This window comes from Oncorhynchus nerka, linkage group LG14 (assembly GCF_034236695.1).
Source record: "Oncorhynchus nerka isolate Pitt River linkage group LG14, Oner_Uvic_2.0, whole genome shotgun sequence".
NCBI lineage: Eukaryota > Metazoa > Chordata > Actinopteri > Salmoniformes > Salmonidae > Oncorhynchus > Oncorhynchus nerka.
Window position 1 is genome coordinate 25,985,344 of NC_088409.1, and position 14,694 is coordinate 26,000,037.

The following is a 14,694-nucleotide window of genomic DNA, read 5'->3' on the forward strand; positions in this document are numbered from 1 at the left end:
AATCACACGTCAAATCATGATTTTTTTAAAGAAATCAAATGCTTTAATGGCATTTCTGTTTTTACAGTCCATACAATTTGTATAATCAACCAAACATTTTCAGTTTTTGAATATAGGCTACTCCTCGTGATTATTGAAGAGAAATACAATATTAAACATTTTTGAAATGCTGCACACACAGAGACCGGTATCTTAAATGATACAGGTTGTACTGCACCGTTCAGTAAATTATTGGTTCCTTATTAAAGTCAAAATGACATCTCTGACCCGTATAAAAGGTGTTGTAACATAACATGATTTCAGCAGTTGTACACACTGACACCGGTCAGTGGGTGAGTTTGTGTTGTGAATAAGTAAGACATGAAGTTTAAACTGAGAGGTACCCTTTCACACACTCAGACAACCTGGGGTCTCAGCAATTCCTTGTACCAGTATAATAAACACATAATATACCACTATATTACACCATCGCCAATACTACTGCTATTTTTTTTAACATCATTATTAAGTTCAACAACAGCTCTGTCTAAACAACTGACCAACAAGAGTTCATTTCACATGCAATTGTAATGGGGAACTGGTGATGGATATGTTCAAATAAAAATCAACATTTGTATTTTGTCCCTTTTGTGGAAATCACTGAGCTTACTGGAACACAAAAAAAAAGAAACGTAATAGTATGCAATCTAATTGCAATAAATTATTCTCAAGCAAACAAAGTATTGCAGTAGAGGACTGAAAAAAATCTCAACTGATGGTGAAATAGCACAGTAAATCGTACTACTATTATAGTAAAAAACTCATCTTCGTAGCACAGTACAAAGGGTACGTGATGTTATACTACACCACACTTTATTCAAATGACACATCTCACAACTGTATGCTACAGTGGCACTTAACAGTGACATAATATATTCTGGTGCAACAAAAAAAGTGATGTATTTGTGGTACAACAGCTTAGCCTCACAGTAGAACTGTCCCCAAAACTGGCCTCATCCTCCTTCCAAAGCAAAGAATATCTGCTTATTCTGTTGTTCTGGTGCAGACACAACACCAGTGGTCAGTCAGCTAGCTAACTTCCTTTGTTTCAGAACCTGGAAGCTTTCTGACAGAACACTGGAATGATTCTACTAAAGGATTGAATCTGAGCAATAGAGTGTGCAACTACTCTTTGCTTTGTTCAGTTTGTGGTCGCGTGAGTTTCCTTCTCTTTAAGAGAATCCTCTCCTCCTTTCAACCTGGAGAAATGAGAGACAGATCCAAAATCACTAGGTGTGGGCTTTTTTAAATATCTAAATAAGGTCATCATTTAAGTGCACAAATAATACACTTGTTTTTGAAGTGCTAGGAAAAAGACGAGGGAATGTTATCCAAACAACAAACATTTATCTGTAAATAAAGATGTATAGTATTGACATTGCTTTTGTGAGTGTGCAGAATATGACACAACTTTTACATGAAGACACTAAAAGGTGAAATGCAGACAGCTCAAAATAGATGATCGTCAAAAAAGTCTGTATTACCTCAAATAGTCAGCATGGCACTTATTTCAAGTATGATGAAAATAAAGAGCCAGTTTGGAATGCTACAAATCTATGATTTGATCACTATACCTTCATGCTGCTACTGTAAGTAACTGGGAGAAGCACAGCCTCTTCAGACAATAGCACCACTTTTTGGCAATGGCAAAATGGGGCCCTACGTGGCAAAATTGCACTGAAATACAGTACTACAAAGTTCAATAGTACTCTGGTCAGAAATAAGGAATGCCATAGTTCATGACCTCTACTTCAAAAGGATTCTGAACAAATAGTTAAGAATATAAAACAAACTCTGTACGGGATGAGCAACAACCTCCCCTACATATCCAGGGCACCCATACACAAATCTTAACTTTCCATAAATGTCTGAATCTTAGGGAGATGGTTGAGTGACGACCTTCTCCAAAAGTTCCACCCTGCTCTTCTCCACAACAAAATGAAGCCCTCCTCCCCCCAGATTCCCCTTGGCCCCCAGATTCCCCTCATCCCCTTTAGCCCCCAGATTCCCCTCATCCCCCAGATTCCCCTCATCCCCCAGATTCCCCTCATCCCCAGATTCCCCTCATCCCCCAGATTCCACTCATTCCCTTGGCCCCCAGATTCCCCTCATCCCCTTGGCCCCCAGATTCCGCTCATCCCCTTGGCCCCAGTGTCCCTCCCCCCATCAGTGTCTGAACCTGTAGGAGATGGGTAGTAGCAGGTTGTTCTTCTTCAGGGCCTGCACCCTGCTTAGCGTCTCCTCGTCCAGGGCGACATAGCAGCGCCGTGCGTAATCCAGCAGCTTCTCCTTGGACGGGTCAAACTCGCCCACGTCCGCCACCTTCTCCGGGGCCACCAGCAGCATCTCAGCGATGGGCGTGGTGGAGGCCACCGTGTTGCGGTCTACGCCGTGGATCTGGAAGGCCTTAGACATGTTCTTTAGCCGCTGGTAGGTCAGCAGGATCTTCTTGTAGCGAAACAGAACCCCTGCAGCGTCTTTGACTAGAGGGGGAGGAGATGGAGAGAGGTGGGGATTGATTAGGCCTACTTCAAGGAAGGAAAGACGCATTTCTATTTATTTTTTTATTTCACCTTTATTTAACCAGGTAGGCCAGTTGAGAACAAGTTCTCATTTACAACTGCGACCTGGCCAAGATAAAGCAAAGCAGTGTGATAAAAAAACAACAACACAGAGTTACACATGGAATAAACAAACATACAGTCAATAACAATAGAAAAAATCTATATACAGTGTGTGCAAATGGAGTAAGGAGGTAAGGCAATAAATAGGCCATAGTAGTGAAGTAATTACAATTTAGCAAATTAACACGGGAGTGATAGATGTGCAGCTGATGATGTGCAAGTAAAAATACTAGTGTGCAAAAGAGCAAAAATAAATAAATAAAAACAATATGGGGATGAGGTAGGTAGTTGGATGGGCTATTTACAGATGGGCTGTGTACAGCTGCAGCGATCGGTGAGCTGCTCAGATAGTTGATGCTTAAAGTTAGTGAGGGAGATATAAGTCTCCAACTTCAGCGATTTTTGCATATCGTTCCAGTCATTGGCAGCAGAGAACTGGAAGGAAAGGCGGCCAAAGGAGGTGTTGGCTTTGGGGATGACCAGTGAGATATACCTGCTGGAGCGCATACTACGGGTGAGTGTTGTTATGGTGACCAGTGAGCAGAGATAAGGCGGAGCTTTACCTAGAAAAGACTTATAGATGACCTGGAGCCAGTGAGTCTGGCGACGAATATGTAGCGAGGGCCAGCCGACGAGAGCATACAGGTCGCAGTGGTGGGTGGTATATGGGGCTTTGGTGACAAAACGGATGGCACTGTGATAGACTGCATCCAGTTTGCTGAGTAGACTGTTGGAGGCTATTTTGTAAATTACATCGCTGAAGTCGAGGATCGGTAGGATAGTCAGTTTTACGAGTGTATGTTTGGCAGCGTGAGTGAAGGAGGCTTTATTTGCGAAATAGGGAGCCGATTCTAGATTTAATTTTGGATTGGAGATGCTTAATATGAGTCTGGGAAGAGAGTTTACAGTCTAGCCAGACACCTAGGTATGTGTAGTTGTCCACATATTCTTCACATATTCACAAGTCAGAACCGTCCAGAGTAGTGATGCTAGTCGGGCGGGCGGGCGGTTGCGGGCAGCGATTGGTTGAAGAGCATGCATTTAGTTTTACTAGCGTTTAAGAGCAGTTGGAAGCCACGGAAGGAGTGTTGTGTGGCATTGACCTCGTTTGTAGGTTTGTTAACACAGTGTCCAAAGAAGGGCCAGATGTATACAGAATGGTGTCGACTGCGTAGAGGTGGATCAAGGAATCACCCGCAGCAAAAGCGACATCATTGAGATACACAGAGAAAAGGGTCGGCCCGAGAATTGAACCCTGTGCTACCTCCATAAAGACTGCCAGAGGTCTGGACAACAGGCGCTCCGATTTGACACACTGAACTCAATCAGAGAAGTAGGTGAGGTAGTCATTTGAGAAACCAAGGCTGTTGAGTCTACCGATAAGAATATGGTGATTGACAAAGTCGAAAGCCTTGGCTAGGTCGATGAAGACGGCTGCACAGTAAGTACTGTCTTTTATCGATGGCGGTTGTGATATCGTTTAGTACCTTGAGCGTGGCTGAGGTGCACCCGTGACCAGCTCGGAAACCGGATTGCACAGCGGAAAAAGGTACGGTGGGATTGCGAAATGGTCAGTGATCTGTTTGTTAACTTAGCTTTTGAAGACTTTGGAAAGGCAGGGCAGAATGGATATAGGTCTGTAACATTTTGAGTCAAGAGTGTCACCCCCATTGAAGAGGGGGATGACCGCGGCAGCTTTCCAATCATTAGGAATCTCGGACAATACGAAAGAGAGGTTGAACCGACTAGTAATAGGGGTTGCAACAATGGCGGCAGATCATTTTACAAAGAGTGGAAAGAGTGGGACCAGCTTGTCTAGCCCGGCTGACTTGTACGGGTCCAGGTTTTGCAGGTCTTTCAGAACATCTGTTATCTGGATTTGGGTGAAGGAGAAGCTGGGAGGCTTGGGCAAGTAGCTGCGGGGGGTGTGGAGCTGTTGGCCGGGGTTGGGGTAGCATGGCCAGCCGTAGAGAAATGCTTATTGAAATTCAAGATTATCGTGGATTTATAGATGGCAACAGTGTTTCCTAGCCTCAGTGCAGTGGGCAGCTGGGAGGAGTTGGTCAGGATAATATCTATGAGGGAGCCCATGTTTACAGATTTAGGTACGGATTTATGGTACCTTGTGGGTCCCTTGTGTGAGATTGAGGGCATCTATCTTAGATTGTGGGACGGCCGGGGTGTTAAGCATATCCCATTTTAGGTCACCAAGCAGAACAAACTTTGAAGATAGATGGGGAGGAGGGGCAATCAATTCACATATGGTGTCCAGGGCACAGCTGGGAGCTGAGTGGGGTCTATAACAGTAAGAGACTTATTTCTGGAGAGATTAATTTTTAAAATTAGAAGCTCAAACTGTTTGGGCATAGACCTGGAAAGTATGACAGAACTCTGCAGTAGATTGCAACTCCTCCCCCTTTGGCAGTTCTATCTTGACGGAAAATGTTGTAGTTGGGAATAAACATTTCAGAATTTTTGGTGGAACATGAAATGAGTAACATGGCTGCCATTGTCCCTCACCTCTTTGCCTCTCCCTGGTGATTCGGTAGACCCGCCTCCTCTTCATCCCTGGGTGCCCACCGCTGCTCATGCCCTCGGACATCACCTCCTCTCCTGAAATCATTTCCTCCTCGTTCATGTAGCCATCCTGCTCCAGGAACTCCTCGGCCTCCCCCAGGAGTGACAGGGAATCTGAACAGACAAACAAGACCGTGATAAAAAACAACTTTAGACTAGAGGTGCTAGACTAGAGGTGCTAGACTAGAGGTGATAGACTAGAGGTGATAGACTAGAGAGCTAGACTAGAGGTGCTAGACTAGAGGTGATAGACTAGAGGTGATAAACTAGAGGTGCTAGACTAGAGGTGATAGACTAGAGGTGCTAGACTAGAGGTGATAGACTAGAGGTGATAGACTAGAGGTGCTAGACTAGAGGGGATAGACTAGAGGTGATAGACTAGAGGTGCTAGACTAGAGGTGATAGACTAGAGGTGATAGACTAGAGGTGCTAGACTAGAGGTGCTAGACTAGAGGTGATAGACTAGAGGTGCTAGACTAGAGGTGCTAGACTAGAGGTGATAGACTAGAGGTGATAGACTAGAGGTGCTAGACTAGAGGTGATAGACTAGAGGTGATAGACTAGAGGTACTAGACTAGAGGTGCTAGACTAGAGGTGATAGACTAGAGGTGCTAGACTAGAGGTGCTAGACTAGAGGTGATAGACTAGAGGTGCTAGACTAGAGGTGCTAGACTAGAGGTGATAGACTAGAGGTGCTAGACTAGAGGTGATAGACTAGAGCTGATAGACGAGAGGTGCTCATAGTTTGGATTAGAGATTGTCATGCAAAGTGAACATTTATTCCTGTCTCATCTGGTACTGTCCATTTGTCCCCCTGTACTGTCCTGATTAGTGGTGGGAAAAGTAGCCGATTGTCATACTTGTGTAAATGTAGATACCTTATTAGAAAATGACTCAAATAAAAGTGAAAGTCACCCAGTAAAATACTACTTGAGTAAAAGTAAAAGTATTTGGTTTTAAATATACTTATTATCAAAAGTAAATGGAATTGCTCAAATATACATAAGTATCAAAAGTAAAAGTATGAATAATTTCAAATTCCTTATATTAAGCAAACCAGCAGGCACAATTGTCTTGTTTTGTTATTTATTTTACGGACAGCCAGGGGCACACTCTAACACTCAAACAAAATGTACAAACAAATAATTTGTGTTTAGTGAGTCCACAATATCAGAGGCAGTAGGGATGAGCAGGGATGTTTTCTTGATAAGTGTGTGAATTGGACCATTTTCTGTCCTGCTAAGCATTCAAAATGTAAGTACTTTTGAGTGTCGGAGAAAATGAATGAAGTAAAAAGTACATTATTTTCTTTAGGAATGTAGTAAAGTAAAAGTTGTCAAAAATATAAATAGTACAGGTAAGTATAAATACCCCCCCAAAATACTTAAGTAGTACTTTAAAGTATTTTTACTTAAGTACTGTACATCACTGGTCCTGATCCCGAAAGAGTTCTATAACCCCGGGAACTTTCCTGTCCTATCCAGATAAAAATCCCACATTTTTACACACAGAAATGAGAAATAACTTCCTCCATTAGCTGCTCATCTCTGTCCCCCACTCTGCTTGTGAGTAGCCATCATCAATGACTGTATATATGGTAGCCATAGCAACTGGTTTGTTTGGCTGCTGCTCAGCGCTCACGAGACAGTTGCCTGCAGTTCACACACAGCTGATAGCAACCCCATTACCCGATTTTGGCCCTCAACCAGATTAAATGGCCGGAGGCCGTATCTGCCACCCTATGGCCATCCTATTTGTTACTTCAGATGGCACAGGTTTAGTTAAATATGCAAACAATTGGCCAATAACGTTGTTGGTGGAGCAGCTATGCCGCTTCATGCCGCTTGTCCCGCTCTCCGGTTGGTTCTGTATACTCAGTTCTTTCGTTGTCAAAGACAACTCCATCACATTTAGCTAAAACATAGCTCATTCCTTTTAATGGCTCTAATGTTAGTGATGGGTCCTTGGCTGCAACAAGATATTGCAATTCCTCTCTTGAAGGCTTCATCATTCACTGATGTACGTTGGCATCTTAGGTAAAGTAGGGACTGGCTAAAACTGGAGCAAGGAGCGAGAGTGAGCCTAACCCTCCCCCCCAAAAAATATTTGTATAACTATTCCTGTACTGTGACCATTCCTGTGGACTGTCGATCCTGTCCAGTCCTGTCCTGAACTCGACCCTAGAACTTCCCTCCAATTCCTTTTTATTACTCCTTTTTCCCCCCAATTTCGTGGTATGCAATTGGTAGTTACAGTCTTGTCTCATCGCTGCAACTCCCGTACGGATTCGGGAGAGGCGAAGGCCAAGAGCTGTGCATTCACCGAAACAGAACCCAACTAAGCCGCAATGATTCTTGGCACAACACCCACTTAACCCAGAAGCCAGCTGCACTGGGCCAGCTGCATGTGTCGGAGGAAACACCATACACCTGGCGACCGTGTCAGCGTGTAATGCGCCCGGCCCGCCACAGGAGTCACTAGTGCACGATGGGACAAGGACATCCCTGCCGGCCAAACCCTCCCCTAACCCGGACGACACTGGGCCAATTGATCGGGAGACCCATGGTTCGGCGCAAGCGGCCGGCTGCGACAGAGCCTGGACTCGAACCCAGAATATCTAGTGGCACAGCTAGCACTGCGATGCAGGGCCTTAGACCACTGCACTACTCGGGAGGCCTCTCCCATTCCTGCCGGAACCCCTTGGCACGTGCAAGAGTCCTGTTCCCATGTCAACCTTTTGTTTGGATCCCCTTACCTGGCCCTATGCTCCCGTGTGCATTCATGTCACTCATGGTGGCTCTGTTAGCATTGCTACTGCCACTGCTGTGCCCCTGCAAGAGAGTCTGGGAGGCCCCGGAGCTGAACATGGAGCTCATTGCGGCCATCTGATTGGCTATCGTGTTGGAAGTGTGGTTTTTGGGTGGGGCCATGGCAGTGGGGGAGGGTCTTCGCTGGAATATCTGACGAGATGTGAAACGCTGTGGCTCGGACTTCTGCTCTGAAAGGGTTAACGAACGGAAAAGGAGAAGATCAATGAGGGTGATCAGTGAACTGAGGCCAGTAGTGGTGAGAGGTGATGAGAATGTATAGAATATGCTCTGGATCTAGATACATGTATCATGTACAACAAGGGACTAGTGAGGTCATAAAGCAGTCCTTACCAACTGGGCGCTCCACCTCTCTCCTCGGCTTCCATTCAAAACGTCTAGAGTCATAGCCTGCAGGAGGAAAAACAACGGTTCCCGAGAATAAATCTATGCCTGTAAAAAGTATGTTGTCTTACATGCTGACAAACCGGCTCCACGCGTGCGTGCGTCTACCTGCTGATTTTGTCTATCCCCACCAGACACGTTCATGACATACAGGTTAAAATACCAAACCAACTGTGGACCAACTATATTCATTTGGGGACAGGTCGAAACACACATGAAACTTTCATGGACATTTAGCTAGCTTGCTGTTGCTAGCTAATTTGTCCTGGAAAATAAACAGTGGGTTGTTATTTTACCTGAAATGCATGTGGTCCTTTTTTAAGGATCTTTTTCGAATTTTTATCTATGTAGAGTCATACAAAATCGTGTGTTCTCTACTCCGACAATTAATCCACAGATAAAAAGGGGAAACCTAGTTAGTTTTTCTCCTTGTTCATTCTTCTTATTCTGTGGAGTTTTATATGGTGGTTGGCAACCATATTTAAGGTACATTACCACTACCAAATAAATTGGAGTGTGGACCTCCATCTTTCAATCACCCACATGGGTATATGCTCCTAAAAACCAATGAGGAGATGGGAGAGGCGGGTCTTGCAGCACATCAAGCATCTAAAATAGAACCAAGTGGCACACAAGCAGTTGGGATGAAATTATTGAATAACGTGTACATTTATTGAGCAACACTCGTGCACGCAACATGGGTGGTGTGGTTAGCATGGTAGAACTTCTCTAATCACAATACATCTTTCTACATCATGGTTGTGTCTCCCCAGTGTCCATCCTCCTTCCCAAACCCTCTCCATGCCCCTCTCTCACCGTTGCTGTACTGGCTCTCGCTGGGGCCCTGGTTCTGATGGCCTTGGGTCTTGGTAGAGAAGATGAAGCGGTCCAGCTGGCAACGCAGGAAGTCCCTCTCCTCCTCCAGGTCCTCTATGCGTTTGTGCAGCCACGAGTTCTTCTCCAGTGAGATCTGCAGCTGCGTCCGCAGGTTGGTTATCAGCAGGTACGAGCTGCCTGGTGGGGGGGCACCCGAGGGAGGGGGCGACTCTGAGAAACACACACAGGAAGTTAAGGGTCAGGGAATAAATATTAGGATTCATCTTAATCACTAACTGATTCACACCGGAGAAACTAGGTGAGTGGACTCACTGGACTGTCCTTCCAGATGGTCATTCAACTACATTAATCTATGGTATGGGTTCTGATCTAGGTGAGTGGACTCACTGGACTGTCCTTCCAGATGGTCATTCAACTACATTCATCTATGGTATGGGTTCTGATCTAGGTGAGTGGACTCACTGGACTGTCCTTCCAGATGGTCATTCAACTACATTAATCTATGGTATGGATTCTGATCTAGGTGAGTGGACTCACTGGACTGTCCTTCCAGATGGTCATTCAACTACATTCATCTATGGTATGGATTCTGATCTAGGTGAGTGGACTCACTGGACTGTCCTACCAGATGGTCATTCAACTACATTCATCTATGGTATGGGTTCTTCTCTAGTAGGAAATACAAGCTTTGATATGGACCTTCAAAACTCTGCTCATTCTGATTGAAGAAGCCTTGCTGCTCAAAGTTGTTCTCCTCAAAGGGAATGGAGATTTCATATGCATCCTCGTTCTTCGGAGCTACAGAGGGAGAAATATACAGTAGGCATTATTATGGATAAATAACTGTTATCACTTTGTCTTGAAGAGGTACATACACAGCTATATCAATGATGCAGATTTTAGAAGGTTTAGTAATCTTACTCTGCATGGGGTGGGAGCCTGTGTGGTTCTTGGAGGTAGGCAAAGCGTCATTAATATTTCCCTCCTGCATCTCGTGCACCCTTCATTGTACAGAAACAATACAGGTTTATTAATGTATTACATTTGGCACACAACATCCAATGATGGATAACAACTCCCATTGACGACGTTTCGTTGCAAATGTAACAGTATGCAGTCAGTTTTGTAATAACTTCGAAGTGTTGCCTTCAGCTTGCTAACTAAGCATTTGTGGATGCAATTATGCCACTAGAAATGTAATTACTAGTAGTTACTGTATGGCAATTCTCAGCTGAGATGCAGAATAAGTTACCTACTTATTTCGCACAGATCGCTTTATTCCCCTTTGTCTAACGTTACACTTGCCAGCGTACTAGCAAGTTATATTAGCACATTATACACGATGTTCGTCGCTGACATGCTAGTTTGCAAGATGTAGCGTTATAATTTTTTAAAAATGGACACGTTAGCTAGCTACACATCAAATTGCCATAAGGACTCTGCTAATCTTACACAGACTAGTTAGATAATCAGCAGCTAGCTATTTTACTAGTAGCAAGCTAGCAGCTTCTTTTACGCACAAACTATTTTCTGGTGGAGTTCTCCACAAATCAATGATATACGAACCGTTATTCAGTCGTTATAACAATGTATTTCATATGTAAATCCCGTTCATTCTGTCCACTTTCGTACCTAGCTATAACAATAATAATTTAGCGTTAATTTTACAAGTCTTGTTTATGTCCTTCGTCGTCGTTTCCGGTTACCTAAGGGAGAGTATAATTTACTGAAATGTAGTTTGTAACGAAAAGACCCTGCTGTACAGTCAGGATCCCGTCCCAGTTGTCGGTGTCAACCCAAGTTTCGAACTGTAAATACATATCATTATCAATGGAAAGCTCTTGTGTATTGTATTAATTGGTCATTATTCAATAAGAACACATTAAATTACATACTGAACAAAAATATAACATGTAAAGTGTTGCTCCCATATTTCATGAGCTGAAATAAAATATCCCAGAAATGTTCCATAAATACGAAAATCTTATTTCTCTCAAATTTTGTGGACAAATTTGTTTATATCCCTGTTAGTGAGCATTTCTCCTTTGCCAAGATAATCCATCCATCGGACAGGTGTAGCATATCAAGAAACGGATTAAACAGCATTATCATTACACAGGTGCCGGCCACATCTAAAATGTGCAGTTTTGTCACATAACACAATGCAACAGATGTTTCAACTTTTGAGCAAGCGTGCAATTGGCATGCTGACTGCAGGAATGTCCACCAGAGCTGGTGCCAGAGAATTTAATTGTCATTTCTCTACCATAAGCCGTCTCCAACTTCGTATTTAGAGAATTTGGCAGTATGTCCAATTTGCCTCACAACCGCAGAGCCAGGAACTCCACATCTGGCTTCTTCACCTGTAGGATCATGTGAGACCAGCCACCCGGGCAGCTGATGTGGGGGAAAACTCATTCTGATTGGGGCCTAATTCAATTATTTCAATTGACTGATTTCCTTATATGAACTGTAACTCAGTAAAATCGTTGACATTTGCAGTGGCGATTCTAGACCATTTCAACTGGGGGGGCCAAGCTGGGGCCAGTTGTACTGTTAGAGGGGCCAGTTACATTAGACGTTATTGTTGTCATAACGTTTTCTTCACTGCATTGTAGACATTAGCAGGCAAGAGACCATGTTCATAATCATTCAATGTTCCGCCTAAAGCCGTCCCTCTAGAAAATGTGTGGGTTAAATTAGTGTTCCGCGTTGCCATGTTGTCTAATAACGGATGTAGAAAAATAACGATTGCAAAAATTAGTTATGTAAAAATTATTTCATACTCCACATTTAGGAGGGCCACAAGGGGGTCCAAAATTGTTGTCACAGGGGCAGAACTGCTAGTGGACATTTGTGCATGTTGCATTTATATTGTTGTTTAGCATATACATTAGAAATCATATTCCAAAATAAATGTCAGGGTGAAAAGAATTGAAAAGTAAAATATTGTTTGACATGTTTTTCTTGCTTTCGTTTAGTGCCGCTCTGACCAAAGGACACTGGACCAATGATATTCGTCAGTGCAGAAAAGCTCAGGTGAGGGGGGAGTGGAGAGGTGTCAGGTAACATTATTCACTCATGAGTCACTGTTTTTACCTGCCAGTGAAGAACCGGAAGGATACAGTTTGAGTGGTTTCTACTTACATTTTTAAGAGATAAATATTGAAAAGATACTAATCAAAACGCATTTGCACTTGTGATGAGGTGAGTATTAATCTGTTATGTTTTTCTGTGTTTAAATCCGTTTTTTTAACGGGCATCGAAACACAAAAGTGACTTGGTTGTGCTGGGAGTATCATAGCGCTCAGGTGTGGCACCTGTTTTTCCTATGAATAAAGATACGTTGAAGAGTATTGTAGGAACCTACAATGTTATATAAATATATATATACATTTTATTAAAACATTTTTTTAAAGTGTAGGCCTAAATACACAGACACAGTAAATATTTAAATAACATACTGTAGTTATTTGACCATGGTTACATTATTTCATACATAGCTTTACTTTAATAGCTACAGAACATACACGCCATGGTGTCATGTTTATGTTCATACAATATCCTCCCACTCGACCAGTAGGCCTAGAGTGAACCCCATATCATTGCCAGAGGTGACTCTATTGTGATTCTCTGAGCAATGTCAATGTACAAGATTTATGTCTGTCAATGTGCCACACACCTCACCTCCTCCACCTCTCTGTCCCCCAGGTGAGTGACCATGGCGCAGCACTATGATGGTCTGTCCCACTGTAAGCTGGCCCTGGCGTTTGCCATATTGATGGACCTGCTAGGTGTCTCTGCTCTTCTGGTGGGGGTTTTCGCCCCATTAGAGATTAAGGGGCAGGACTTTGGAGACCTGTTGGTGTACTCTGGGGCTCTACTGATGCTCATGTCCCTGGGAGGATGGGTCATGTGGTACAGCGGGAACCTTGAGGGCCTGACCTCCAGGAAGGAGCTAGGGGGAACCATGGGTGCCATGGACCGGCTGGCCCGCTCCCTCAGCCGCAGGATACGACTCCCCAGGAGCCACAGCAGCCCCTCATGATGCTTCATGGTCAGGCGTAGGAGAAGGGCGTGGTTGTAGGGGAGGATCCTCAGTGTCTCCATTAGACTATCGGCCCCTGACAGTGAAACTGCCTGGGGGTCTGGGAGCAGTATTGTTGGCATTGAGGGAGTGCTATTAAATGAACCAGGCTATGGCCCGTGATGTGAACAGACAAAAGAGGGGTTGGGAGGAGCACCCTTCTCAAACCAAACAGTAATCTGCGCCGCTCGGTCATGTTGTCATCAAGGCAGCATATGTCAACATTTTCAAACTAGTTTTCAATAGAAAGGCAGATAATGATTGCTTTTGATAAAAATGATTTTTGGTATGTGTAAACGCAGAATCCTATTCATTACTCCACACGATTAACCCATGTCACCTTTCTTTTTGGAGCTGACGGGGAGGATGCCCGTAATCAACGCCAACCCATTTCACCCAGGACAGGAATAAGATTCCGTTTTTAAGAATATATTTTTTTATGGAACTCCCTCATCCTTTAACCCAAGTTCCACCGCCTCCACAGTGGAAGAGACTTACATACTGATAGTCCACTAGTGTCAATTACAAGATGGAAAAACAGTCAGTCATTGCATTTTCTTGTGACTTGACCTTTGCCGAAACACCTCCGGTAGATAACAGAATTGTACACTGTCTGAATAGGATTTTAAACGATCAAGCATGGAGGCTATTCATAGTTCACTTGGTTGGTTTGTTTAGGCTTGAATCTGTACAGAATTGGTCTTTATATTCATAATAATTCATGTGTTGTGGTTTTCTTTGAATCGTAATAGGGTTTTTGTATTAAATTATTAAATTGTATTAAAACTATTGTATTAAAACTATAAAAGAACCTACCATAGGGCATTTGTGAAGATTCGGGGTGTAAAGTATTACATTATATTGACTTGAAAACAGATCTTTTATGAAATTATTTACAAAAGTTTATTTTTCATAGATTATCTTGCATAGAGTCCAGTTATGATGAACATTTTCAGACATGAGTCACACACAAACACTCTTTCAAATACTGCATAAAATACTTTAAGTATCTTTTGAGACTTTCACTCCCTTATCGCTCTGCAAATGAAAACTTCATAAAGAAGTCATATGAAAATCATATGTGTTTCACAAGGTCATGACGAGCAGACATAAGATCATTTCTCTGGGAGAAATACTAGCAGTTTATTTTTCTACAATCTTCAAGAGGTTAGCCAATAATTTCAAAAGATTTGACACACACACACAGAGAGAGAGAGAGAGAGATGATAATAAAGTGCAATTACGCTGTAGATTTACCCAGCATGGGAACTGAAGGCCAGGGTCTTATGCAACAATAGTTACTAGGAACCCAGCAGCT

General features: G+C 43.3%; 2 protein-coding genes across 3 annotated transcripts; one reads left to right on the forward strand and one right to left on the reverse strand.

Moving 5' to 3' along the window:
* Window positions 1-19: 19 nt before the first annotated feature.
* Window positions 20-11,047, reverse strand: LOC115117642 (coiled-coil domain-containing protein 106-like). 2 transcript variants are annotated; one of them, XM_029646130.2, is made up of 9 exons: window positions 10,856-11,046; window positions 10,211-10,290; window positions 9,989-10,087; window positions 9,269-9,499; window positions 8,402-8,458; window positions 7,996-8,238; window positions 5,184-5,354; window positions 2,219-2,522; window positions 20-1,238 (listed from the first exon to the last, which is right to left on the reverse strand). In XM_029646130.2, the coding sequence occupies exons 2-9, from the start codon at window positions 10,278-10,280 to the stop codon at window positions 1,181-1,183; spliced, it is 1,233 nt and encodes a 410-aa protein (XP_029501990.1). In that variant the 5' UTR covers window positions 10,281-10,290; window positions 10,856-11,046; the 3' UTR covers window positions 20-1,180. The 2 variants fall into 2 exon arrangements, with proteins under 2 accessions (XP_029501990.1, XP_029501991.1); XM_029646131.2 differs by lacking the exon at window positions 7,996-8,238 and having other exon boundaries at window positions 10,856-11,047.
* A 1,330-nt stretch (window positions 11,048-12,377) lies between these two features.
* On the forward strand, window positions 12,378-14,357 carry LOC115117640 (transmembrane protein 238-like). Its single transcript, XM_029646125.2, has 2 exons — window positions 12,378-12,496; window positions 13,001-14,357. The coding sequence occupies exon 2, from the start codon at window positions 13,011-13,013 to the stop codon at window positions 13,335-13,337; it is 327 nt and encodes a 108-aa protein (XP_029501985.1). The 5' UTR covers window positions 12,378-12,496; window positions 13,001-13,010; the 3' UTR covers window positions 13,338-14,357.
* The last annotated feature ends 337 nt before the right edge of the window (window positions 14,358-14,694 follow it).